General features: G+C 32.3%; 1 protein-coding gene across 4 annotated transcripts in view; it reads left to right on the forward strand.

The window, feature by feature from the left end:
• The window catches only part of LOC114328565 (serine/arginine repetitive matrix protein 2), a 186230-nt gene that overhangs the window by 83350 nt on the left and 75569 nt on the right, over positions 1–27311 (forward strand). For all 4 annotated transcript variants that reach the window (XM_028277446.2, XM_028277447.2, XM_050655590.1 and 1 more), the window contains one exon: positions 21710–22030. In XM_028277446.2, coding sequence (XP_028133247.2) covers positions 21710–22030 — 321 coding nt within the window. The remainder of the gene's footprint in view (positions 1–21709; positions 22031–27311) is intronic.

Genomic DNA, 27311 nt, shown 5'->3' on the forward strand with positions numbered 1-27311 from the left:
AGTTAAATTTGCAGAGATGTAGGTTTGGTCATGCTGATCAAAAATTCTCAGTATCCCAAGACTCAGAAATCAATTGTTTCTGAGTTGTAGGGGTCCAAAGTGTCGGTTTTTAGTCCATTTGAATAATATATATTAATTTGTATAAAATCCAGCATGTTAGTAAATAAGTACAACAAACTTCAGGAAGTGACTCTGCATGAAAAAATAATGACAGTTTGCTATACAGTACAACCTCGTTAATCCGGACCTCGTTCATCCGGATGTCCGGATTATCCGGATCAATCCGGAATGAAAAAATAAAAAAAAATAATTTTTATAATTGTATGTATGTATGTACATAATCGTACATAATAATATGAAACATCACCCAAAATTAAAACAAAGGAAGATCAATGACTTTTTTGTAAATAAAAACTAATGCCCGCGTAAATCATATAGGGTGTAAATATAGTAAGTTATCATTTCACATGTAGTTTTATTAACCTTATTATATTTCCGGATTATCCGGATTTTCGATTTACCGGATCGCTTCCGGTCTCAGTTAGTCCGGTTAAACGAAGTTGTACTGTATAAGCTTATGTCCGCAAATACTTCGTTTTCCAAGATACGAGGTGTTAAAATTTTTTTACAAACTGACGATTTATTTGTTGCTCTAAAACCGGTTGAGACAAGCAAATGAAATTTGGCGAGTTTTAAGAGATATCATGCTGATCAATAGTTCTCATTGCTCCAAGACTCAGAAATCAATCATTTCTGAGTTGTAGAGCTTCAAAATGTCGGTTTTTTAGTCCATTTTTCAAAATCATGAATTTGGAAACATGCCGTCCCACAAATTCAATATACGGCATCTGAATCTCAATAAACACGAATATTGGATCTGAATGACTTTTTTTGACATAGTCCATGTGGTGAGACCGCTCCCGTCTGGAAAAATTTCTGATTCGGTTTCTTTGTGGATTCCTATTCAAAAATGTCCCCTTCAAACAAATCTGAAGGGTGCCGGCCGGAATTTTTGGACAGAAATTGTTTAAACAATTTTTTTAACAAATACAAATGATCACGTTTTTTGCTCCGGAACATATATTTTTAAGTTTTGTGGGTCATTCTAAACAAGAAAGGTATCTAGTAAATTTTCTCAAAAATTGATAGTTTTCGAGTTATAGGCGATTTAAAGTCTGAAAAATGCGAAAATACGCATTTTCGAGGCTTAAAAACTCATATTTAAATTAATATTTTTAAGGTTGCCAGGTACTTAAATTAAAGTTTAAACATTCAGCTTCAAGATTCTGAAGAGTGATCGCGTCTAACCTTAATTTAAACCGTTGTTTTGTAATTGTTAAATTATGCATGTCCATTCGATTTTTTTACCGGTGCGGCGCGCTCTATTTCAACAATCTATTTTCCTCCGAAAAATATTTTTTCTAGATTCTTTGGGACATTGTATGTAAATAAAATAAGTTTCTTGACATTTTTGCCAAAAGTTGATAGTTTTAAAGTTATAAGCGATTTAAAATACGAAAATGCGTTTTTTGGCACTTTTCGGATTTTAAATCGCTTATAACTTTAAAACTATTAACTTTTCAGAAAAATTTCAAAAAACTTATTCTATTGAGAATATCCCAAAGAATCTAGAAAAAATATTTTTCGAGGGAAATATGAGATTTTTGAAATGGAGCGCGCCGCACCGGCAAAAAAATCGGATAAACACGCATATTTAACAATTAAAAATCAACGGTATACGTTAAGGTTAGACGCGATCATTCTTCAGAATCTTGAAGCTGAATGTTTAATCTTCAATTTAAGTATCTGGCACCCTCAAAAATACTAATTTAAATATGAGTTTTTAAGCCTCGAAAATGCGTATTTTCGCATTTTTCAGATTTTAAATCACCTATAACTCGAAAACTATAAATTTTTGAGAAAAATTACAAGATACCTTTCCTGTTTAGAATGATCCAAAAAGCCTAAAAATATATGTTCCAGACCAAAAAAACGTGATCTTTTGTATTTGTTTAAAAAAATTTTTTAAACAATTTCTGCCCAAAAATTCCGCCCGGCACCCTTCGGATTTGTTTAAAGGGGACATTTTTGAATAGGAATCCACAAAGAAACCGAATCAGAAATTTTTTCAGACGGGAGCGGTCTCACCACATGGACTAACAGGAAACATTGAATGTGTGAAACTGCACGTTTCCAAATTCATGATTTTGAAAAATGAACTAAAACTGGCAATTTGAAGGTCTATAATATAGACCTTCAAATTGCCAGTTTTAGTTCATTTTTTATATATTATATACAATTATAACTAAGAATTATACATAATTATAACTACAACTATACATTATAACTAAGAAAAAATTTATTTAATTTTATATTTCTATTCTATTCTATTTCTATTATCTACAATTTTACAATTTCCAGGACGGTGTTGTTTTTGTTTTAACGCAACTTTGTATTTCAAAATGCCCTCTTCCATTTATAGGGTAGTAGATATAGAAGATTATTTTATTCACAGCGATTTTGATTAATAGAAAGCTACAAAAATAAAACTTTCAACGATTATTTCATTCATAGGAGATTCTGGCCAATAGAAAGCTACAGAAATAAAAATTAAACTGATAATTTTTGATAATATCCCGTCGTCAAGTATATTACGTCAGATGCCCTTCGTTGCTACGAAAAAATACATTCAGTGACATTAATGACATTTAATGTTTTAAAAATTATAAAAGTGATGACTTTCAAACCGTCAAATATTTATAGCAAGTAAATAAATTACAATAAAATTTTGGTTTTGAACAGTTTTATTCATGAAATAATCACAGCAAATTGCACTCGTTCTCTAAAATTATTATCGAATTTTTGCCTTCGTGACACTGACATAATTTCACTCCCCTTCGGGTCGTGAAATTAAAACTGTCAAAGTGTCACTCGGGAAAAATTCGATAATTTTAGAGCTCTTGTGCAATTACTACTGATTATATTTTAATGATTTTAATTTCCAATCGTGTAGTAAGATCTTTCATCACGTGTTTAATTTTGTCCAATCTATTATTATACTGGGAATAATCTACTTATCCAGATTTATTATTATTATACTGATTATTTCATTCATAGGAGATTCTGACCAATAGAAAGCTACAGAAATCTAAATTAAATCGATAATTTTTGATAATTTCCCGTCGTCAAGTATATTACGTCAGATGCCCTTCGTTGACAGTGACATTAATGACAATTAATGTTTTAAAAATTATAAAAGTGATGACTTTCAACCGTCAAATTAATATTTATAACAACTGTTTGTTTAATTGTAGTAATTTGTACTTACATAAATAAATTACAATAAAATTTTGGTTTTGAACAGTTTTATTCATGAAATAATCGCAACAAATTCCACTCGATCTCTAAAATTAATATAGAATTTTTGCCCTCGTGACACTTTATACATAACTTCACTCGCCTTCAGCTCGTGAAATTAAAACTGTCAAAGTGTCACTCTGGAAAAATTCAATAATTTTAGAGCTCTTGTGCAATTACTACTGATTATTTCATTCATATTCATAGGAGATTCTGACAAATAGAAAACTACAGAAATAAAAATTACAGCGATTATTTTTTAATGATTTTAACTTCTAATCGTATAGTAAGATATTTGATCACGTGTTTAATTCTGTCCAATCAGATTAAAATTATACTGAGAATTATCTACTGTAGAAAATTACCGATAGAATTTTTTTAAGTAGATTGTTTCTGTTTAATGGCAACCAGTTTCCTAGTTTTGACAACTGTCACATTTAAGAAAATATCCATAATATACTTTTAGTTCGGCATCTAATGTCAAATTGTCACGAGGAGAACACAAATAGGCAAATTTAAGCGCTCGATTTACTTCGGTAAGATTATTTCATGAATAAAACTGTATTTATAAATAAATTAACTAACATTTTATTATTATCTTCATCTAAATATTTGCTAAACTGTGCTTTTCACTTTCGACAAGTTGAAAAATGTGTGTCACATTAATAGGGATCAATAATGCTTCATTTTTTCTCAAATTTGTTGTCATTGGGCAATAGCCACTCTATTACCACTCGAGCCCTGCGGGCTCTCGTGTCTATTGCCAGACAACAAATTTTCGAAAAACTGTCGCATTATTGTCAATTTATTCTCACTCTCTTGTGATATTATACCCGATAATTTTTGATAATATCCCGTCGTCAAGCATTACGTCAGATGCCCTTCGTTACTACGGAAAAATGAACATTCAGTGACATTAATGACAATTAATGTTTTACAACTTGTCACAGAGAACATCAAAAAACAGGTTTAGCAAATATTCAGGTGAAGATATCAATAAAATATTAAAAATCCACTAGGAAGAATTTCCTGTAGCTGGCTGTATACCATTAATTACAAGTAAAATTTAATAAAAAATTTTGGTCTTGGTAAAAGGTATATTATTTTAAAAAGCCCTATAGGGCTACAAACATCGAACAGAACGTTTTCGCTCTAAAAAGAGCATCATCAGTGTTGCAAGAACATGGTGAGCCAACCAAAAAATACGAAGGTCAAAGCCTTTCAAAAATGGACTAAAAGTCACATCAAAATGCTAACATAGCAAATTCCAAAGGATGGATATAATCCCTAAGGATATGGCCCTAAGATAACATATGACTCCCACACGTTGTAAGTGGGTCAAAGGTAACAAATTAGGTCATTATGTTACAAGAGCTGACAGGCAACTGAGTTGTCAGTTGCCTGTCAGCTCTTGTAACATAATGACCTAATTTGTTACCTTTGACCCACTTACAACGTGTGGGAGTCATATGTTATCCTAGGGCCATATCCTTAGGGATTATATCCATCCTTTGGAATTTGCTATGTTAGCATTTTGATGTGACTTTTAGTCCATTTTTGAAAGGCTTTGACCTTCGTATTTTTTGGTTGGCTCACCATGTTCTTGCAACACTGATGATGCTCTTTTTAGAGCGAAAACGTTCTGTTCGATGTTTGTAGCCCTATAGGGCTTTTTAAAATAATATACCTTTTACCAAGACCAAAATTTTTTATTAAATTTTACTAATAAAATATTAGTTAAAATAATTTAAAAAGACAGTTTTATTCCTGAAATAATCTCAGCGAATTACACTCGATCTCTAAAATTGTTATCGACTTGTTGCCCTCTTGACACTTTGACATAATTAAAACTGTCAAAGTGTCACTCGGGAAACAAATTAATAATTTTAGAACTCTCGTGCAATTACTACTGAGAATAAATTTACGTATTGTGTTTCTGTTTAATTACAACTAGTTTTCTAGATTTGACAACTGCCACATTTAAGGAAATTAACCATTAGAAACTTTTAGTTTTGCATCTAATAACAAATTGTCACGAGTGCAATAAAAATCGGCAATTTTAAGAGCTCGAGTGTAATTCGGTAAGATTATCTCATGAACAAAACTGCATTTTTAAATAATTTTAACTAATATTTATTGATATAGTTGTAAAATATTAATTGTGATAAATGTCACTAAACTTTTATTTACAAAAACTTGAATTGTGTATGTGAGTATTAAAAAGTAATCTTTCGTGTATCACATGATAGTAAGAATAAATAAGAAAATATTGCTCCAGTTTATTTCTCAAAGTTGTTTCCATTCGGCAATAGTCACTCAGAATTTTGGCATTATTTTCAGTTTATTCTCACTATCTTGTGATTTTAATACCGATAATTTTTTTGATTATTTCATTCATAGGAGATTCTGACCATTAGAAAGCTACAGACATGCAAATTAAGGTGATAATTTTTGATAATCTCCCGTCGTTAAGCATATTACGTCAGATGCCCTCCGTTGCTACGAAAAAATACATTCAGTGACATTAATGACAAATGTTTTAAAAATTATAAAAGTGATGACTTTCAACCGTCAAATACATATTTATAACAACTGTGTGTTTGATATCACTAATTGGTACTTACATATATAAATTACAATAAAATTTTGGTTTTGAACAGTTTTATTCATGAAATAATCGCAACAAATTGCACTCGAACTCTAAAATTAATATAGAATTTTTGCCCTCGTGACACTTTGACATAATTAAATTAAATTAATAAAATTAAAACTGCCAAAGTGAAACGCCAAAAATTCAATAATTTTAGAGCTCTTGTGCAATTACTACTGATAATTTCCCGTCGTCAAGTAGCGAGACAGATGTCATTCGTTGCTACGCAAAAATAAACATTTAGTGACATTAATGACAATTAATGTTTTACAACATGTCAAATAGAACACCAAAGAGAACACTGAGCACGTTTAACAAACATTCAGGCAAAGATATCAATAGAATATTAGTTAAAATAATTTAAAAATACAGTTTTATTCATGAAATAATTTTACCGAATTACGCTCGAGCTCTTAAAAATTACCGATTTGTATTGCCCACGTGACAATTTGAAACAATTTCCATTTCCTTTGGTAAGGAAAATTAAAATTGTCAAATTACAAGTGATAATAATCATTGAGAATTATTTTGACGCTTTTTGATTACAAATATCAAATCATTCATATTAATTTTTTGTAGGCTTATTTTTCTGGTTTGTTCCTGCAATAAAGTGATATTAAAATTGTGCCGTGTACTTCTCCATTGAGCATTTTTGGAGCTACGAATTAAATTCCCTGAGTCCCGGACGATAAATAATCCAAACTAAGCCGATTTAAAGTTGGCGTTTCCGTTCGACAGAAAATTGGCTTCAAAGTGCCGGGAATTACAGATACGAATTTAGCATCAACTATTCATGAATTTAATTTAGTCTAATCTGAATTAGGAAAAGGAATAATTAAATTGACGAAACGTTCGTCACTTCCAATCAAGTTTGGAAAATAGTGAAAACTAAACTATAAGTAATAATTTCTTACAGTAGACTCCCTCTATAACGAGAACTGAAATGGCGGAATAATTACCTCATTATAAGCGGATCTCGTTATATCAGACAACAATAATATTATGCATACCACCACTACTGAAATGTTTTGATGCATCTTACATAGTTTATTAGGTGTCTATGGTCAACTTCAATAATAAAACTTAGCCATCGTAAATTGTTACATTCAATATCGGTCGATAGATAAATAGACAGGAAGAAGTTTATTGCAGGCGGTGGAATTTATTACAGCACTGGCCTCGGTAAGCACACATATGTTGGGCATTCCTGTATACAGGCAGTGTGGTATTTATTTATAGCCACCACCACGCCAAAAACAGGTAAAGAAACATATTCTTCGATTTAATTTTTCCTCGTTATAACCAAATATGCCTCGTTATAGAGATGTTATAGTTCAATAAGAATTTCATGGGACATCTAGTGTACCTCGTTATAAGCGAAACCTCTTAATACCCGTGTTCGTTATAGAGAGAGTCTACTGTATTTCATCTCATTCGCCTATTTTCCATAAATATGGATTCAAAAATATATAGGGTTTTTATCGGTGACCGCACTTGATACTTATCTCTAAAAATAATTGTATATTCTTTTATTATCTTCTTCTTATTGCGCCGTCTTATTTGGATAGGGTGGCGTTAGGAATAAGGATGGCGATACAAACGTTAATTGTAGTTTTGGAAACTCCTGCACGAAAGATTTCTGCGGTTGAGCGCTCAGAACCATCCCAGGTCCTTCAGCCATGAATTATGTAGTCTTCCTACTAATATTTTGCTTTGTACTTTACCTTCTAATAGAATAAGTAATAATTCAAATTTTTCACCTCTCAGTACATGACCCAAGTATTGTATTTCCTCCCTTTGATTTTATTCTTAGTTGATCTGACGAAGGCGTTTGACAGAGTTCGCCTAGGAGAAATTCTAAATATATTAATAGAAAATAAAACACCGACCAGCATAACAAAGACAGTCCATAACCTAAATAACAACAACGTAACCAAAGTTAGAGCAGGAGGCCAATTCACTGAAAATATTTCAACACCGGGAGGAATTAGACAAGGCGACAGTTTAAACCCCTTCTTGTTTAACCTACTAATGGGCAAAATTATAAACAAAGTAACATCTCTTAATCTCGGACATCGAATGGGCAACAAAAGAATTGGTATGGTGTGTTACGCAGATGATGTAGCAATTATTGCCGAATCAGAAGATGATTTTCAGAGACAGCTCTTTCAGTTCTTTCAAATAAGCCGCCAACTAAATACATTTCTACCAACAAAACTAAATGTATGACAATAGCAAAAGATCCGCTCAGATGTAAGTTGATGCAATTCAGATATCTGGGCATAGATATATCAAGCACCCTTCTTCTTGCAGTACCGTCTCCTATCGGAGGTTGGCTACCATCACAGCTATCTTAACTTTGTTGGCTGCAGCTCTGAACAACTGTATTGAACTGCACCCACACCACTCCCTTAAATTTCGCAACCAGGAAATCCTCCTACGTCCCACATTTCTCTTTCCCGAGATTTTTCCTTGGATTATGAGTCTTAGCAGAGAGTACTTTTCTCCTCTCATTATGTGGAATAGATACTCCAGTTTTTTCGTTTGTATGGTTTTTATGACTTCGCATTCCTTCCCCATCTTCAGCAAAACATCTTGATTTGTTACTCTTTCTGTCATGGTATTTTCCACATTCTTCTGTAACACCACATCTCGAATGCCTCAATGTTTTTGATGTTTATCTTTTTCAGTGTCCAAGCTTCCATGCCGTACAGCAGAACGGAGAAAACATAGCACCTTAACATTCTCGTTCTTAAGTTTATATTTATGTCCCGACTGCATAGGAACTTTTTCATTTTGACAAACGATTGTCTCGCTATTTCAATTCGCCTCTTGATTTCTCTTGTCTGGTCATTAGTATCAGTGAAGCAAACCCCTAAATATTTGTAGGACGTAACTCTTTCAACTGGCTGATTATGGTTAAATTCACATTGGTGTATAGCTTCTTTGTTACAATCATGAATTTAGTCTTTTTGATGTTCAGTTTTAGACCATACTTATTGGTATGAGTGTTTATGTTTTCCATCAAATACTGTAAATTTGCTAGGTTATCTGTTACTATTAGCGTGTCATCAGCGTATCGTATATTGTTAATTAACTCTCCGCTAATGTTCATACCAATGTATTTGCTCTAGGAGCGCTTCCTGACATATTGTTTCGCTATATACATTGAATAGTAGTGGAGAAAGCACACAACCCTGACGCACACTTCGACGAATCTCAATTTCTTCGGTTAACTCATTACCAACCTTGATTTTTGCTGTTTGTCCCCAGTACAACCTGGATATGATGTTAATGTCGCGACTGTCGATGTTTTTGCTTCTTAGGATTTCATACAGCTTTTGGTGTCTGACTTTATCGAAGGCCTTCCCAAAATCTATGAAATCTACGTAGAGGTCTTGGTTTACATTAAAACATCTTTGCATTAACACACTCAGACCAAACAAAGCTTCCCGTGTTCCTAGTCCACTTCTGAATCCAAACTGTGTGGCGCTTATGTTCTCTTCTAATTTATTAAATATTCTTTTGTGAATTATTTTTAAAAATACTTTTAGTGTGTGGCTCATCAATGCTATAGTTCTGTGGTCTGAACACTCTCTGGCGTTATTCCTCTTCGGGATTGTGACAAAAGTAGAGGAGAGCCGTTTCTTTGGTATGATGCCTGTTCTATAAATTGTGTTAAAGAGGTTCACCATTATTTCAAGTGTGTCGTCTATAAGTTTCAACAATTCTACAGGAATTTCATCTGGTCCTGCAGCTTTACCCACTTTTGTGTTCCTTATAGCATATTCTATCTCGCTTTTTAGGATTCCAGGCCCTGTTGTGTCGTCTGTAGGTTCTGCCACTGCTATTTCTGGTCTTTCGCCTGCAAAAGTTCTTCAATATATTCTGTCCATTTTGCCAGTTTTTCATTTAAATCTGTAATTATTTTACCTTTTTTGTCCTTTACGATGGATGCTTGTTTCACTTTTTTACCTGTTATTTCCTTGATCTTTTTATGCATGTTAAAGCTATCGTACTTTCTTTCATATTCTTCTATTTCCTTGCAGTTTTCCAGAACCCACTTCTCTTTGGCTTTTCTAATTTTTCTCTTAATCTCACGGTTCACTTCTTTGTATTTTGTCTTGTTGGTTTTATTTCTTCGCCTTTCCTCCATGCGGTACAAAATTGTCATCCATTCCTTTTTCTTAATTTTGCTTGGAGCTAATAAGCCTTCACCAGCTGTCATAAGGGCCTTTTCTATCTCCATCCATTTGTCCTCTACATTTCCTGTGTTCCTATTTTTTGCAGCGAGGTTTTTAAGATTGTTGTTTACCTGTTCTCTTGTCCTTTCCAGTATAGTTGCGTCTTTCAGTTACTTAACGTCTATCTTTTGTTTAGCTGCATTAAGTAGTTTCTTGAATCTTATGTTTACTACAGCCACCACCGGATTGTGATCCGATTCTATATCAGTGCCTGGAAAGGTTTTTGTAGACTTGATGGAGTTTTTAAATCGGCTTCTGATTAGTATATAATCGATTTGATTCCTGACGATGTTGTCTGCATTATCCCTTGGTGATGTCCACGTGTACAATCTACGGTTTGGTAATCTGAACATTGTGTTCATTACTACAAATTCTTTTTCTTGGCAAAATTGTACGAGACGTTCACCTCGGTCGTTTCGTTGTCCAAGTCCAAATTCACCAGTGCATCCATCAGTTTTCACCTTACCAACTTTAGCGTTGAAATCGCCCATGATTACGGTGACCTCTTCGTTTTTGGTCGATTCCAGAATGTATTCTAGTTGCTTGTAGAATTCTTCTATTTCCTCATCCTCTTTCTCTGCTGTCGGTGCATAGACTTGAATAATGTTAATTTTTCCTTTGTTCGACTTTAGTTGGATTGCTATGATTCGTTCTGAATATGGGGTAAAACTTAGTACCGATTTGTTGACTTCCCTTTCGACTATTATTCCGACGCCATAACGGTGGTTTGGATCATCAGTTCCCGAATAGTAGAACATGCCGTTTCTAGTTGGACATTTGCCGGATCCTTTCCACTGTACGTCGCTGATACCAAGTATTTTCACAAGCACCCACAACCCAGTAAAGAACCTTAGGAGTCAAATCAACAAAGCATCTGCATTGTGAGGATGTCTGCGGGAGATAGTCTGGTCAAATCCGTATATACGCACAGATAGTAAAATTAGAATCTATAAGACTTGCATACGACCGATCATGACATATGGCACAGAAGTGCGCGAAGACACTAACAAAACGAAACAGATGCTAAGGGTTGCCGAAACGAAAACTCTAAGAACAATAGTGGGGAAAACAAGAAGAGACATGGTGAGAAGTGCAAGCATTAGAGAGCAATGCAAAATTCAAGATATTGTAAGATGGGGAAGGCAGCGCAAGAGGATGTGGTACTACCATGTAACACGAATGGGTGAGAATAGACTCCAAAAAATTGCTCTAGAAAACAACCCGTCCGGTTCAAGACCCCCCGGAAGACCACGTAAAAGATGGAGGGATAGTTGGCAATCTACTTCCCAGGAAATTAACCAGAAGCAGCTTCAGAATCAAACAGATCGAAAGATCTCCAAGAAGTAAAAGAAGAAGAAGAAGATTATTCTTAATAATTTTTTTTGTTTACTCTTTCGCCGAAGTACCCCATCGTTGGTAACTTTTTATTTTACCATACATTGCCCAGAGGTCACGGCGGCGTTTTTAATTTTTTAATTTTTTATTATTCCATCCATGATCAGGTTGAACAATATAAAACTCAGGGAGTCTTATCCCATTGCCAGCTTCAATTGAGTCAGTTAGTTCTTCTTCTACTTTTACTTTTATTGTATTGTATCCTTTTATTTTATATAACGTATTTTAATTTGACCCTGTGAAATGCCCTCTTAAGGCACACGAAATATAAATATGTCGGTTTGTTGTATTCTAACGATTTTTATTGCACTAGCCTCAAATATATGATAGCTTCGGTACATGATTTTGCCGACCTAAAACCTGGTTGTTCTTATGCTAAGCGCTGTTTCACATTATAAGAATTTAAACGTGCGAGGGTTAGAACGCACGACGACATTCCAATGGTGGCTCATGTAATCATATTTATTTATTTATTTATTTATTTATAGTACTATACAAATGACCTGGCCTCTTGTGACTAATCCAGGTCGTTTCCTGATGGGATTACAGTAGTTTATCTTTACATTATTATTATTTTAAGAATTTTCTATATTTAACTAATTAACAATAGCCCTAATCTACTACTAATTATGAAAACTACAAATTGTAAACAATTCTAATAAATAATTCTAATGAACAAATAATAACAAATAAACAAAAACCAATAAACAAAATATAAATTATTAATTTTTTTTTTTTTTTGAACATATAATTTTTATAAAAGTGCTCCCATTTCTCATTCTCAGATGAGAAATGCCAGCATTCTTCATCTAAAAATAGTCACGAATAATTTTAAGTGCAGGTCCAATCGACTTTATGATATTCTTAATGGTATTTCGGTGAGCCTCAGACCATTGAGTTTTAAAATTTCAGGCTTTTAGTTTATTTTTTTTTTGTTTGATTAATAATTTTTTTATTTTTGATTTATTTTATTTTATATTTGATATTAATTTTTAATTTTTTATTATATAAATATTTATTTAATTATTCCAATATTTTATTTTATATTTTTATAGGTAATTTTAATTTTTTTTTGTATAATTTCTTATTTAAATTCAAAGAGGTTGGATATTATTTACTTGATTTCTTCTTCGTCTAATATTATATAATTCTAATTGTTTCTTTGATATTATGTCCGCTAAATTGTTTAATGTATTAAATAATTCTTCATTTTGTATTATATTTTTTATATTTATGCCAAGAAGGTCTCTTCTCATTCTTTGTAGTTCTTGTGTATTTGTTTGTCTTTCGCAAATAAATACTATGTGTTCTGGTGTGCCTATTTCTCCACATTCACAATATTCATTGTCTTTTAAGTTAAATCTATGTAGGTATGTAGGGTACGGACCGTGCCCTGTAAGAAAATGTATTAATCCTTTTTTTGGGTTAAAATAATTTGGTATATTATTTAAATTTGGAATGAAATTATAGAGACGTCTTGCTTTAGGTGAATTATTCCATTCGTTTTGCCATTTTCTATTTAATATTTCTTCTAATTGTCTTTTTGTTCTGATTTCTATTCCCATTAATTGCATTATTTTTTCATAATTTTCTTTTCTTTGCCAATATCTACATGCACGTTTTTGTGCTTCCAAGTGCATGGGCATTACACCAGTCAAGACTGTTAAAGCTGATGTTGCTGTAGTACTGAAGGCTCCTGTCATTCTAACAAGGAAACCTCTTTGTGCTTTATTCAGTTTTTCAATATTTGTATTATTTGTTAGTCTGTGTGCCCATACACTTGCACCGTACCCTACAATTGAGGCAAGTATCGTACTCAGGTATACGCGCATATGCTGGAATTATATATATATTACATATATATATAATTACCATATATTACATATATGTAATCATATGGAGCCTTTCTCACTAGACGGTGGTTGGAACGTTCGGTGAAGTCGCCGTGTTTATGCCGTCCCTCGCTTACAACAACAGACGACAGCCGTGCCGTCTTTACGCACCCAGTAGGGACTTAATGCATCCTTTCATATGATACTGTCGTTCAGTCGCACGAAGGTAGTTTCTTTGGTTGTTTGGTACATTATTTTCATTTACACTTTATGGCTGTTTGAAGTAGATGCATATATTTTATATTATGATGTCTCAGTTTGATAGTGAAATATTAATAACATTAATTGAAGCGAGACCTGTTCTTTGGGACAAAATAGAAATATATAAAGATAGAAACTTGACGAGAAATGATTGGAATGGTGTATGCCGTGCACTTAACATTGAATTTGATGAATTAGGTGATAAAGAAAAAAATGTTACTGATAACAACAGTAATTAAAACTGCACTACTAAAGTAATTAAAAAGTATATTATAATAAACGTTATTGTACATAGTTGCAATTAACGTTGAGTATAGAGGGTGTTCCATCAACATGTGTGAATATTAACATATATAAATCGTATCTTTTTGCGTTCATAGGATGGACCCAATGAATTCGGTTCCTCTTATTTCTCTTTCTTCGACGATAAAGTGACCACAACGCTATAATTTGATTTCGCTCCATATAATATATACCTTTTATTCTACGAAATTATATTTAGTTTTATAGGGTAAACGACTCGGTGAAGACTGAAATAGGGCGGCCGTCACGTCTTGTGTGAAATTATCTAAAAACAACATTTAAAACGAGGGGAACGACATTTAAAAACGAGTGGATGACGGATGGTCTTTTAAATTCTGTACATGAAAAACATAGATTGTAATGTTATGCTGAAGCTATTTTCTTGTGGCATTTTTGTAATAAACTATTCTAAATGGGACATGAGCCACAATTTAACTAAAAAAATGATTTTATTAACGTTTCGACGCCCAAATCGGATGTCGAAACGTTAATAAAATCATTTTTTAGTTAAATTGTGGCTTATTTCCCATTTAGAATAGCTTATTACATAGATTGCATGAGTCGATTAGATGAGCTAATCCAAGATCCCACAAATAACTTAGTAGAACAACGATTATAAAAATAAATTAAGATTTTTAATTTAAAACATAAGAAATAATAATTGACAAAATAGAAATTGCAAATGAATTAAATACGCATTACAGTACATTAGGACACAAGTATGGACAAAAAATATCCATTTGTAATAATACATCGTAATGATACATATCAGACATCGTATCATGTACAGCTGGTTCCAAAAAACTGATACGACTCTTAAAGCGTATTTTGTAGAAAATTGAGCAGTGTATTTTGAAGGATAAATACCTATTATTTACATGCTGTCACTGTCACTGTCAAATCTTAAAATTTGTCACATAACTTATTCTGTTCAACGCAATGAACTGTCAATACGGATGGAATGGCCCCGTCTCATTCAAATAGTGAAGCGAGATTGCCACCAAAATATAAGAGAGAGGTCCTAGAGAGAGACAGAGAATGGGCAGGAAAATTTTACAGACCATGTAATTTGAGTTGCCTATATAAACTTAAATCGGGGAAATGGACCATATATTTTTTTAACTTGGTATATATTATTTAACTAGGGCTGATAGGCAGTATTTAAAAATTAAGTTAATAAAATTTAAAAAATATACCTCATATTTTTTAAATTTTATTAACTTAACTTAATTTTTAAATACTGCCTATCAGCCCTAGTTAAATAATATATACCAAGTTAAAAAAATATATGGTCCATTTCCCCGATTTAAGTTTATATAGGCAACTCAAATTACACGGCCTGTCAAATTTTCCTGCCCATTCTCTGTCTCTCTCTAGGACCTCTCTCTTGTATCGTGGCCGAATTAATTTTCTTCATGTCTATTCTATCCGTATTGAGAGTTCATTGGTTCAACGTCAAAAAATGGCTGTTTGTTTGTTTATTTTATTATTTGTCTGTCATAATAAATATAATATAATCTCAGATCAAACATACACTGCTCAAAATGATCAAATCTTACTAAGAGTCCTATTAGTTTTTTTAGAAACCAGCTGTACCTACCTCAGCCACAAAATGTAAATAAAAATAATATACCAAACAACACAGCAAAATATCTTCGTGCGACTCAACACTTATTGTGTGAAAAGGAAAAGTGCGTCAAAACTACCGCACGAGAAAACCCTCGCACGTTCAAAATTCTTATAATGTGAAACAGCCCTAACGTTATAATTTCATTCAGTTTGTTTCTTAATTTTAATGTTCTGTTTAATAAATTAATGCCTCTGTAATTCTCCAGGTCCGATTTGTCTCCCTTTATATATCACACAATTGTTTTTTGTTTTTAAATTACATTCATATACCATATCCAAATTTATTATGGAAACTTGCAAACTGAAATTAAATAAACATAATAAAACTATGTATCAACATTTTTCTTAGTGTACGTAACCCTGACTCACTGATTTATATAAGGGGTAGCATGATAATTATCGATTTCCCTTGTCTAGTGTAGGATCGCGTGACTATTTTTTAAGGGGTCGTGTGACCATTTAGGAATATATTCGCGTGGCGTACGGTAGATGCATTCTCTCTGTTACTATACAAACTGTACTTTTAGTTGAGGTTTTAATCGATGGGAGTGATAATGCGGAATTAGTGCAGTTTGCAATAATATTGTGGATTGCTCAACCATGGTTTGTTTTAATGATGTAAAAGAGTAAGCAATTTATTTTGAATTAGTGAGTCGTACTTATTAGTGAATATATTGGATTATTTCATTCATAGAGATTCTGACCAATAGAATGCTGCAAGAATAAAAATTACAGCGACTATTTTTTAATGATTTTAACTTCCAATCGTGTAGTAAGATTTTTCATCACGTGTTTAATTCTGTCCAATCAGATTGTTATTACAGCGGTAATTTTCTACTGTACCCTCTGTAATAAATTAAAAGATACCCTCCATAACTCCCAGAATTTAATTTTTTTTATTTTTTAAGTTCTATGTGATTCAAAAATAAGACTCGGCGTAATTTTAACCCACCACCCCCTTCCCCCACCATCAAAAACTTCATTTTTCGTTTTTATTTTTTTTAGGTGGGAGCCAATCAATCTTAAAGTTTCAAAAAATTCATAGGCGTGGTTGACGCTTTTACAAAACATGTCTATTTTTTATAGATCCGTAGGTTGAGTGTACACAACCTCAAAAAAATTATATATTTTTGGAAAAAAGCCATATAATTTTTTTTGGAGTGGGCTGGAGGTCTAATTTTTTTTGGAGTGGGCTGGAGGTCTAATTTTTTTTTCTATTTTGTGTATTTTATCAAACACTTTGTTTTTAATTTTTTTTTCAGAATTTTCCGAAAGGTTCGCGACCTTCAAACTTCCAAAAAACTTTTTTTATGGGGTTTTTCGGGGTTTGGACGTGTTTCTTCCATGTTTAAATGTTCTAAAGGACTCAGTTAGTTTAATTTACATATAAGTAACATATAAAAAAACATTGATTTGATCTATTTTGAAGTCTATAAACTAAGGAAAATCCTCAAAAACCATAAAAAAACAGTTTTTTAGATTTTTGAAAGTGACGAACCTTTCGGAAAATTCTGAAAAAAATTAAAAACATAGTGTTTGATAAAATACAAAAAATAGAAAAAAAATAAGACCTCCAGCCCCCTCCAAAAAAATTACACTATTTTCTAAAAAAAAAAAATTTAAATTTTTTGTGGTCATGTACCTACACTCAACCTACGGATATATAAAAAATAGACATGTTTTGTAAAAGCGTCAACTACGCCTATGAATTTTTTGAAATTATATTAAAATTGATTGGATCCCACCTAAAAAAAAATAAAAACGAAAAATGAAGTTTTTGATGGTGGGTGAAGGGGGAAGGGGGTGGTGGGTTAAAATTTTTAATCACATAGAACTTTAAAAATGAAAAAAAAATTGAATTCTGGGAGTGATGGAGCCTGCCTTTTAATTTATTTATCCCGTCCATAAGTGGAAAGTATTTTTGAAAAATTTAAACGCCGAATGAAAGATTACATTCATTCCCTGAAAGCTTCTATAATGTTTATTTTAATAAGTTACAGGGGTGAAAAACTAAGAGAAAATGTAGTGTGATTTTTAATTTCAAATATTTCATTCAAAAGAAACTTTTTATTTATTATAAGGGACTTTCGGCCCTCGATAATAATTTAGTCTTTCTATCTGCGTTTAAATTTTTTAAAAATATTAATTAGTTTTTTCAGGATTTGAAAAAATTTACACCATGTCTGTGGTGATATTTTCCAAATCGAACATTCGCTATCTTTGTTGTCATACAACGCACTGGGTCAAATAGAATATGATGACAAGACAGTGACAATTTTGGCATCGGGAATATTTTGAGTTGTTCATTAAATAATATTGATAGTGTATTTGATAAATAATTGATTTAAGACGTGAACTTAATAAAAAGTTATTTATTGTTTATTATTTATGGAAGGTCCAAGCAGAGAATACATCAAGATATATTCTGTGATCCAAGTATTTTGTTGTTAAAGATGTTTAAAATTGTAAGCGTTCCATAGTAACCATATATTATTAAAAAATCACTTTTTCCTCTTTTCTCGATTGAGTATTAGTTTTTGTTGTACAGTATATAAATTATTACAATCACTGAATACATAGTTAGTGAAAAAATTATCAGTAGTAATTGCACAAGAGCTCTAAAATCATCGAATTTTTCCCGAGTGACACTTTGACAGTTTTAATTTCACGACCCGAAGGGGAGTGAAATTAGGGCAAAAATTCGATAATAATTTTAGACATTGAGTGCAATTTGTTGCAATTATTTCATGAATAAAACTGTTCAAAACCAAAATTTTATTGTAATTTATTTATGTTAGTACAAATTAGTACAATTAAACACACAGTTGTTATAAATATTCGACGGTTGAAAGTCATCACTTTTATAATTTTTAAAACATTAATTGTCAGTAATGTCACTGAATGTATTTTTTCGTAGCAACGAAGGGCATCTGACGTAATATACATACTTGACGACGGGATATTATCAAAAATTATCGGGTATAATATCACAAGAGAGTGAGAATAAATTGAAAATAATGCGACAGTTTTTGGAAAATTTGTTGTCTGGCAATAGACACGAGAGCCCGCAGGGCTCGAGTGGCCATTGCCCAATGACAACAAATTTGAGTAAAAATGAAGCATTATTTTCTTATTTATTCTTACTGTCGTGTGATATTCGTGAGATTATTTTTTAATACGTATATTACGGATATTTTCTTAAATGTGACAGTTGTCAAAACTAGGAAACTGGTTGCCATTAAACAGAAACAATCTACTTAAAAAAATATATCGGTAATTTTCTACAGTAGATAATTCTCAGTATAATTTTAATCTGATTGGACAGAATTAAACACGTGGTCAAATATCTTACTATACGATTGGAAGTTAAAATAATCAAAAAATAATCAGTTAAATTTTTATTTCTGTAGCTTTCTATTGGTCAGAATCTCCTATGAATGAAATAATCATATTAATTAACTGAATTAATAATTTGCACTTATACAAGTAACAGTTATCCAAGAACATTTAAAAGCCATCTCTTTAAAGTTCATGATGACATTGTCAAGTAGTAATGTTTACATATCCATACCAGTGAGAATTTTACTACACGTAATTTGCCGTGTAAAGACAGAAAAAGTAGGGATAGCCGTAAAATTTTTGCGAATTATGTACCGATGGCCTTATGCAATTTACTATTATCATTGTGAATAAACCACAATTTTACATTAAAATGTATTTGACGTTTCATATTTAAATGTTATTTATTTATTTACTTTTATTTGACGTTTCCATTTGCACTTCTGAAATTGTTCTCAAAATACCTTTCGATTTCCTAAGGGGCAATCGAAACGTCAAATAAACTTATTTTATAGTAAAATTGTGGCTTATTCGCAATAAAAATAGTAAACTGCATTAAAGTTTAAAAAAGAAATTAAGGTGCAATAATCTCCCGATCTCGTTGTAAGTCTCACTGCTCATAGGAAATGTTCCAAAAAATTGACATACATGACAATAAAATATATTTACAAACTTTTGAAAAAAAATGATATTTGGACTTCTATTAAGATTTTAAAAATATCAAGAAAATTTTAAAAATAATTTAACCCCTTAATGCACAGTTTTTTTGAAAAAGACCGACAAAAAAATCAATTTGTTTTTAATGAAAAAAGTGAACTTAGTGTGAACTTCCAACGATCATCTTTTTGTTGGAACGTATTTTGTTTACTAACTGCGCAGGAGCGTGATTGTTACATGACTGTTTTTCGTTATGTTGGAACAAACCTATTATATTATATTTTACATTATATTTTAGTAAATATAAAACAAAAATACAGGTCATAAATTAAATCACATATTTTGGGGCCAAAAATAGTTCGAATGAACCTAACTTACCTTAGTACAAATATGCACATAAAAAAAGTTACAGCCCTTTGAAATTACAAAGTTAAAATCGATTTTTCGAATATATCGAAAACTATTAGAGAAGAAAATGGACATGTGGCATTCTTATGGCAGGAACATCTTAAAGAAAAAATATAGTAAAATTTGTGCACCCCATAAAAATTTTACGGGGGTTTTGTTCCCTTTAACCCCCCAATTAAATTATTATTGTGGTACCATTAGTTAAACTCAGTATTTTTAAAACTTTTTTGCATCTTAGTATTTTTTCGATAAGGCAGTTTTTATCCAGTTGCGGCTTCTTTTTTAATATGTTTACATAAAAAATTTACGGGGGTTTTGTTCCTTTAAACCCTCCAAATGTTTGTGTACGTTCCAATTAAACTATTACTGCGGTACCATTAGTTAAACACAGTGTTTTTAAAACTTTTCTCCTTCTTTGTATTTTTTTGATAAGTACCTTTTATCGAGATGTTGCTTCTTTTTTAATATGGTTCAAAATATACCTAAAAATATAAATCATAAATGAATTTTCATATTATTACCTAGTCTCCATAATCGTACTTACCGTATACAAATATGTGGTGGATTTAACAAATATTCAAAATATCTCGATAAAAACTGACTTTTCGAAAAAGTACTAAGAGGCAAAACAGTTTTAAAAACATTGTGTTTAACTAATGGTACCACAATAATAATTTAATTGGAACGTACACAGAAGTTTATGGGGTGTCCAAATTTCACTATAATTTTTTTTAATATGCTACTGCCATACAAATGCTACATGTCCATCTTCAATAAAAAAATATGTTATAGTTTTCGATATATTGGAAAAAATCGATTTTCATTTTGTAACTTCAAAGGGCTTGTAACTTTTTTTCTGTGCACATTTGTACTAAGGTAAGTTAGGTTCAAACGAACTATTTTTGGTCCCAAAATATGTGAATAAATTTATGACCTGTATTTTTGTGACACCCTATATATTGAAAAATGAGCGAATCAGAATATGAATATGCACATCCATATTTGTCGGAAAGTGGCTCACAAGGAAGAGATCAGTCGTAAGTGATAAGTAGGAAAGCGATATATTTTCTTGCTTTCACATTCATATTTTCAATTATCGATTGCATTCGAGTGTACAAAATTAGAGCAACATAAAATACAACGCCGCTCGAATTATCTCGAGCGTGCACAGTTTGGCCAGTTTAGCGTTCTCTAGTTAACTCGAACAGTTAAAAGTGACTTTATTTATTAAAAAGGATTTAAGAGAATTTTTAAATTTTGTAGAAAATAAACTGAAATAATAATAATATTTGGATCGTAAAATATTTCTATTGAGTCTAAACTGAAACCGCCATCGTGAACATTTAGAAGATATCTTTTCTGGTTGAACTAGTATATTACCGGTTATATAAATATTCATTGATTATTCTTGATTACTTCTTTTACATTTCCTACAATTGGTTGCGAAATAAATGTACTCTTATTGTGTACACTCTCTGCATTCATAAAAATACATCTTCAGTATACAACAATTGTATATGCGATTTGTAATACTGCATTACGCGATTATAATTATTATAAAGGCCTATCTAATTAAGGCCTGTATAATTATGTACATACTTTGGTATAAGTAATCCACGAACTAATTTTTTTAGTGTGACGGAAACTCACCAGGTGGCCGAAGCACAGCAAGAGAAAAATGCACGTCTTCGCGAAGCCTTCGGGATCTCAGAGTACTTCGTGGATGGCAGCAGCTTCGACCCCGGTCGCCAAGCCAAAGAAAAAATCGCGAAAAGTGTCGCTATACAGGAACGAGAAAGACTGAAAGCTCTGGAAAGGGACAAACAGAACGAGGCAGAAAAAGCGGACGTTCGAAAATACCAGCTAGTACACACACCTAGTCCGGAACCGGGAGCTGATGATGATGTAGAAAAGGAGAAGGATGGGAAAAAGAAGAAGAAAAAGTCCAGAGAAAGGTAGGTTGCGACTAGGGATAATTTTTAGCTGTGTAGTATTTTGTGTGCATGCTATTTTTTAGATAATAAGACGCCAAAAATATTTTTTTGAGCTCTAGTAAAAATTTCGATATTAAATGGTAGCAACAATCTATAAACTTTTTAAAAATACTTCCTTATATTTTTTTATTAAGTCACACTATTTAGCAATCAAAACACAAATAAGGCTCTTATTGGCTTGGTGTTAATCTGCTGGCTGCGGAGAAAATGGCTCCTATTGGCTTGGTGAGGTCTTCTCCAGTGACAAGACCACTTTAACCGTTTTTAGGTCAGCTTGCCAGATTCTTTTGAGTTTCCTATTGACATGATGATCTATTAGAGGTTTGAAGTAGGGGTTACTGTGTGATTCCAATCCTTCATGGTGCTTTGTGCTATATTTAGTGATCACATCCTGTATGGACGGGATTGTTAGGTCTTAGGTTTGATCCATACCAAGGCGCATCAGTTATCGTTTGCAGTATTTTCGATTAGCTTCTTTGAATTATGGCTGTATTTGATTTGCTTGCACATCCCCAGCTTCCGTACGTCCAGATAGGTGTTATGATAGAAGGATTTTATTTTCTAGGGTCATTTTCGATTTCCTACCTACTAGCCAGTTTAGGTCTGTCTTTCTTAGGTCCATTTGTTTTCGCTTCTTAAGAATATGTTCTTTAAAATTGAGTTGTGAGTCAAGATGTATTCCTAGGTATTTGGTGCTAGAGGATTGAGGAAGTTGAATACAACTTCCTCAGTCCTCAAAAGAACACTGCCCTGTGGGACATCAGATTTTTAAGAAAATTATTGGAATTACTTTCATTCACTCTTATTCGGAATTCTCTCCCATTTAGATATGATTTTAACAGTTTCAGGTAGGTGATGGGAAGATATTTCTTGATGTTGAAAATCAGGCCTGTGTGCCAAACCTTCTCAAAGACTTGACTAACATCTAGAAAGGCAGTTGTGCAGTACTGTTTGGTTTCCATTGCAGAATTTATGGTGTGTACTATTCTATGAACCTGTTGTATCGTTCAATGCTCTTTTCGAACTTTCTTATGTTGATAACTCATAAATATTTTTAGTGTTTCCTACTTGTCTGAGCATATCCCAACAAACAATTATTTTAAGTTTCTAGATCTTTTAAACTAGGGGGTAGACCAAGTAAGAAGTTATCTTCTCCATCAACATATTAATTATTGGCGTATTGTTGACCATTATGTTTTTTCTCACATTAGTATAATCTAGTACACATTTATGACTAAACCGACAAAACGAAAGTCAAATACAGTCGGAAAAATGAAAGAATACCCATGAACGATCACATCAATCACTTATTTTGTATTTGCTATCTTTTTCTATAACAAACGTTTGTCATTTATAGAAAATGACAGCAAATACAAAATAAGTGATTGATGTGATCGTTCATGGGTATTCTTTCATTTTTCCGACTGTATTTGGTCTGCAGTTACACATATCAAAGACAAAGATCATGATAGTAGATAGACTACATAACAACTATCCACACAAAACTACGATTGACCGGATTGAGTTTGTGAGCTCATATTTATATGTGGGATCATTGATCACAAACGCAGGGCCACTACAGGAAGAAATAAAACGAACCTAACGTGATCTAGCAAAAGTTGCCGTAGGAAAGATGGCCAGAAAATAAAAGCTCTCACATTTCACAAACTCTAAAAATAAAAAAAAAAGACTAAGTTTTGAATCTAATAGCACATAAAACAATATTAAAAATATTACTCCAATCCCACCAGATTGAAAACAATGGGAACCTTTTCTGGTTACACCTCCGAGGCTTCTAAAATTTGCAAGCCATAACGGATGCTGAGACTAAAGAAGATGAGGGTATTTTTCAATTTATAATTCACGTTCCATCTGCTCAGCACGGTAAAGTTCCAACGAGAATGGTTCTCTTCGTACTCCACTCGGAGTAAACATCTAAATTAAAAATGAATAACCATTTTCAATTTCGTTGCAACACAATACTACAGCCACATCATATTTTAGTTCAATCAGAGAGTGTAGCAAGCACCTCTACCGGTTTCGAACTTATTAGTCTCTCATCAGGAGGCACATATGCTGCTCTCTCTCTGACCCAACCAGGACAAACCCTGGCGTGTAGTTGCGGATTGCAACGAACGAAATGGCAGGGATGCTCTAGCGGCAACTGCTAGTAAAAGACTAAGTTTTCAATCTAATAGCACATAAAACAATATTAAAAATATTACTCCACATCCCACCAGATTGAAAAAAAAAAACAATGGGAACCTTCTCTGGTTACACCTCTGAGGCTTCTAAAATTTGCAAGCCATAACGGATGCTGAGACTAAAGAAGATGAGGGAATTTTACAATTTATAATTGACAATTATAATTACAATTTATAATAATCTAAAAATGAGCTTAAAATTGACTGCTTAATATTCTTAGGCTATCTTAAAATGAAATTTTGTATATCGTCACATGCTTTAAAAGACAAAAAAGCAATAATTGATTTTAAATGCTGTTTTAGTTTAGCGTTTTAGCTTCAACGCGTTTTAATTTTGCTTGTTCTTTTTCTGTTTTAATACTCCTATTTAATTTTTTAATTTAATTTGCAGTAAAATTAATATTCGCATAAATTATAAGGATTGTTTGATAAATACCTGAAACAGTGTAATATATTTTGAACATTATCTTCATAATTTGTTACAAAAGTTGCGTATATCCGAGATGATTCCATACGCAATTAATGAGATAATGGCATGGTAAACCCAATCGTTACTTCGGATCTAATAGACCTGGATCCCGCGTACCAAAAAAAAGTTGATTAATAGCAAGCTGAAAAATTGTTAATAGCGTAACGGTGTCTAGTCGGACAATCTTTGATGTATGGAAACACTGGAACAGGGGAAGTTTTAATTGTGGAACAGGATAAAAATTTGGAACGTCAGACTACGAAAACGTTCCATGTATTTTGTCGGACAGAACTTCCAATTGATTTGTTGCCATTTCATTAAACTCTCATGCAAAAATCAGACTGGTATTTTATCACCAACTGGACATTTTAATGAGTGGAATACGAAGAGCATGTCAAATGACAGGAATCATGTTGGTTAGTAATAGTAGTCTGATTTTTGCATGAGAGTTTAATGAAAGGGTAACAAATCAATTGGATGTTCTGTCCGACAAAATACATGGGACGTTTTCGTAATCTGACGTTCCAAATTTTTAAACTGTTCCACAATTAAAACTTCTCCTGTTCCAGTGTTCCCGTGCATCAAAGTTTGTCCGACTAGACACCGTTAAGCTATTATCAAATTTTCAGCTTGCTATTAATCAACTTTTTTTGGTACGCGGGATCCAGGCCTATAAATCCAACTCGTTCAAATCTAAAATTCACTATACAGTGATGGAAAAGATATACAAAGTAACGCAAAAGATGGAATACATAATAATAAAAAGACATGAAATTAGTAGAGGAGGGAAAAGATCATTAGAATCCTATAATTTAATCTAAATTACATTACCACTATCGAGAGTTTCCACCTTTAGACCTTGGCTTAAGAGCTAGTTGACTTCAGTCATAATTGTACGTATGACGTTCTCCCTAACCTAGTTTTATTATGTTATGTATACCTTCTTCTTCTTTAGTTTACTTCCCTCCACCTACAGGTAGAGTTAACAAAAACCCTCAAGGTCACTTGCACCGCATAAACGAACGTCTGTCATCTTAGGCGAGCGGCAGCAACCCCTAAAATTACGTTATACCGACCACGAAAACCAACTTTAAGGTGAATGGCCAATTTTGGTCATTCTTTACCGAGGTCACTGAATCTGAATATGAAGTTTGTTTTTATGTAGAATTGGTGGAACATGTTCAAAAATTAAATTTTATGCAAAAATGCGAAATTTTGATGATTTTTCAACTTTACCTCGCTGTATCTTTGGTCGCTGTAAATATTTCCTTTTGAAACAACGAGCTTTATCCAAAATATTTAAACAAATTAAAATTAATTTTGTCGTCAGTTTTCGTAAGTTTCATGTTTACTTAAAAAAGTTGAGTGACAAACTTTTTAGTTTATAATTTTAACCAACACAACACAGGAATAAAATATAATTCATAAAGAAGACTTTTGGAAAATTTTAAGTCAAAATATGCAATACAAAAAAAAGTTATGTGACTTTATAGACGAGCGGCACACCCCAAAAAATGCTTATTTCTCGATACTGTGTGATAGATACTGTGTGGTGTGATGACCACGGTGTGGTGAATGGCTAATTTTGGTCATACTGTATGTTTTTGATGGTGCTGATAACGAAAATTAGGTTTATCTTGAATTCTTCGTGGGGGAACATTAGCATAATCGCAATTTTACCCTAAAAATTAAAAAAAAATGAAATCACATTTTTTGCGTTTAACTCGCTACAACTCTGTTTCATTTTAATATTTTTTTCTGAAATTTTTATAGTATATATTTCTACCTTTCTGAAGACAATGGTACCTGTTTCAATCTTTCTGTCTTATTACAATAATAGTTATGAGTTGCTTTAAAGTAAAAGGTGCAGATTCCTGAATTGCAAAATTTAATCGCAAAAGTTGAGTGACAAAATTTGAAATTGAGCTTCTTAATCAAGTTTATGTTAAAATATAGGGTACAAATAATTTTAAGAAAATCGTGATTTCATTTTTTTTTTGTTTTTAGGGTAAAATTGCGATTTTGACAATGTTCCCCTATCTAAAATTCAAAATAAACCTCATTTTCGTTTTCAGCACCACCAAAAACATTAAGTAAGACCAAAATTAGCCACTCACCAAACCGTGGTCAGTATCTCGAAAAATAAGCGTTTTTTTGGGGGGAGTGCCACTCGTATATAAAGTCACATAACTTTTTTCGTATTGCATATTTTGACTTAAAATCTTCCACAAAATTTCTTCATGAATTATATTTTATTGCTCGTTGTTATCTAAATACATACTTTAAAGATGACACAGTAGAATTTTCAAAGGGAAATATTTACAGCGACCAAAGATACAGCGAGGTAAATATGAAAAATCATCAAAATTGATTTTTCGCATTTTTGCATAAAATATGATTTTTGAACATGTTACACCAATTCTAGATAAAAATAAACTTCATATTCGAATTTAGTGACCTCGAAGATATAAAGAATGACCAAAGTTTGCCATTCACCTATCATGGTCACTTTTTCGATTTCTAAAGGAAGAATCATATTATCATGCCCGCACCGTTCCGGCACGTAGCG

Source organism: Diabrotica virgifera, chromosome 7 (assembly GCF_917563875.1).
Source record: "Diabrotica virgifera virgifera chromosome 7, PGI_DIABVI_V3a".
NCBI lineage: Eukaryota > Metazoa > Arthropoda > Insecta > Coleoptera > Chrysomelidae > Diabrotica > Diabrotica virgifera.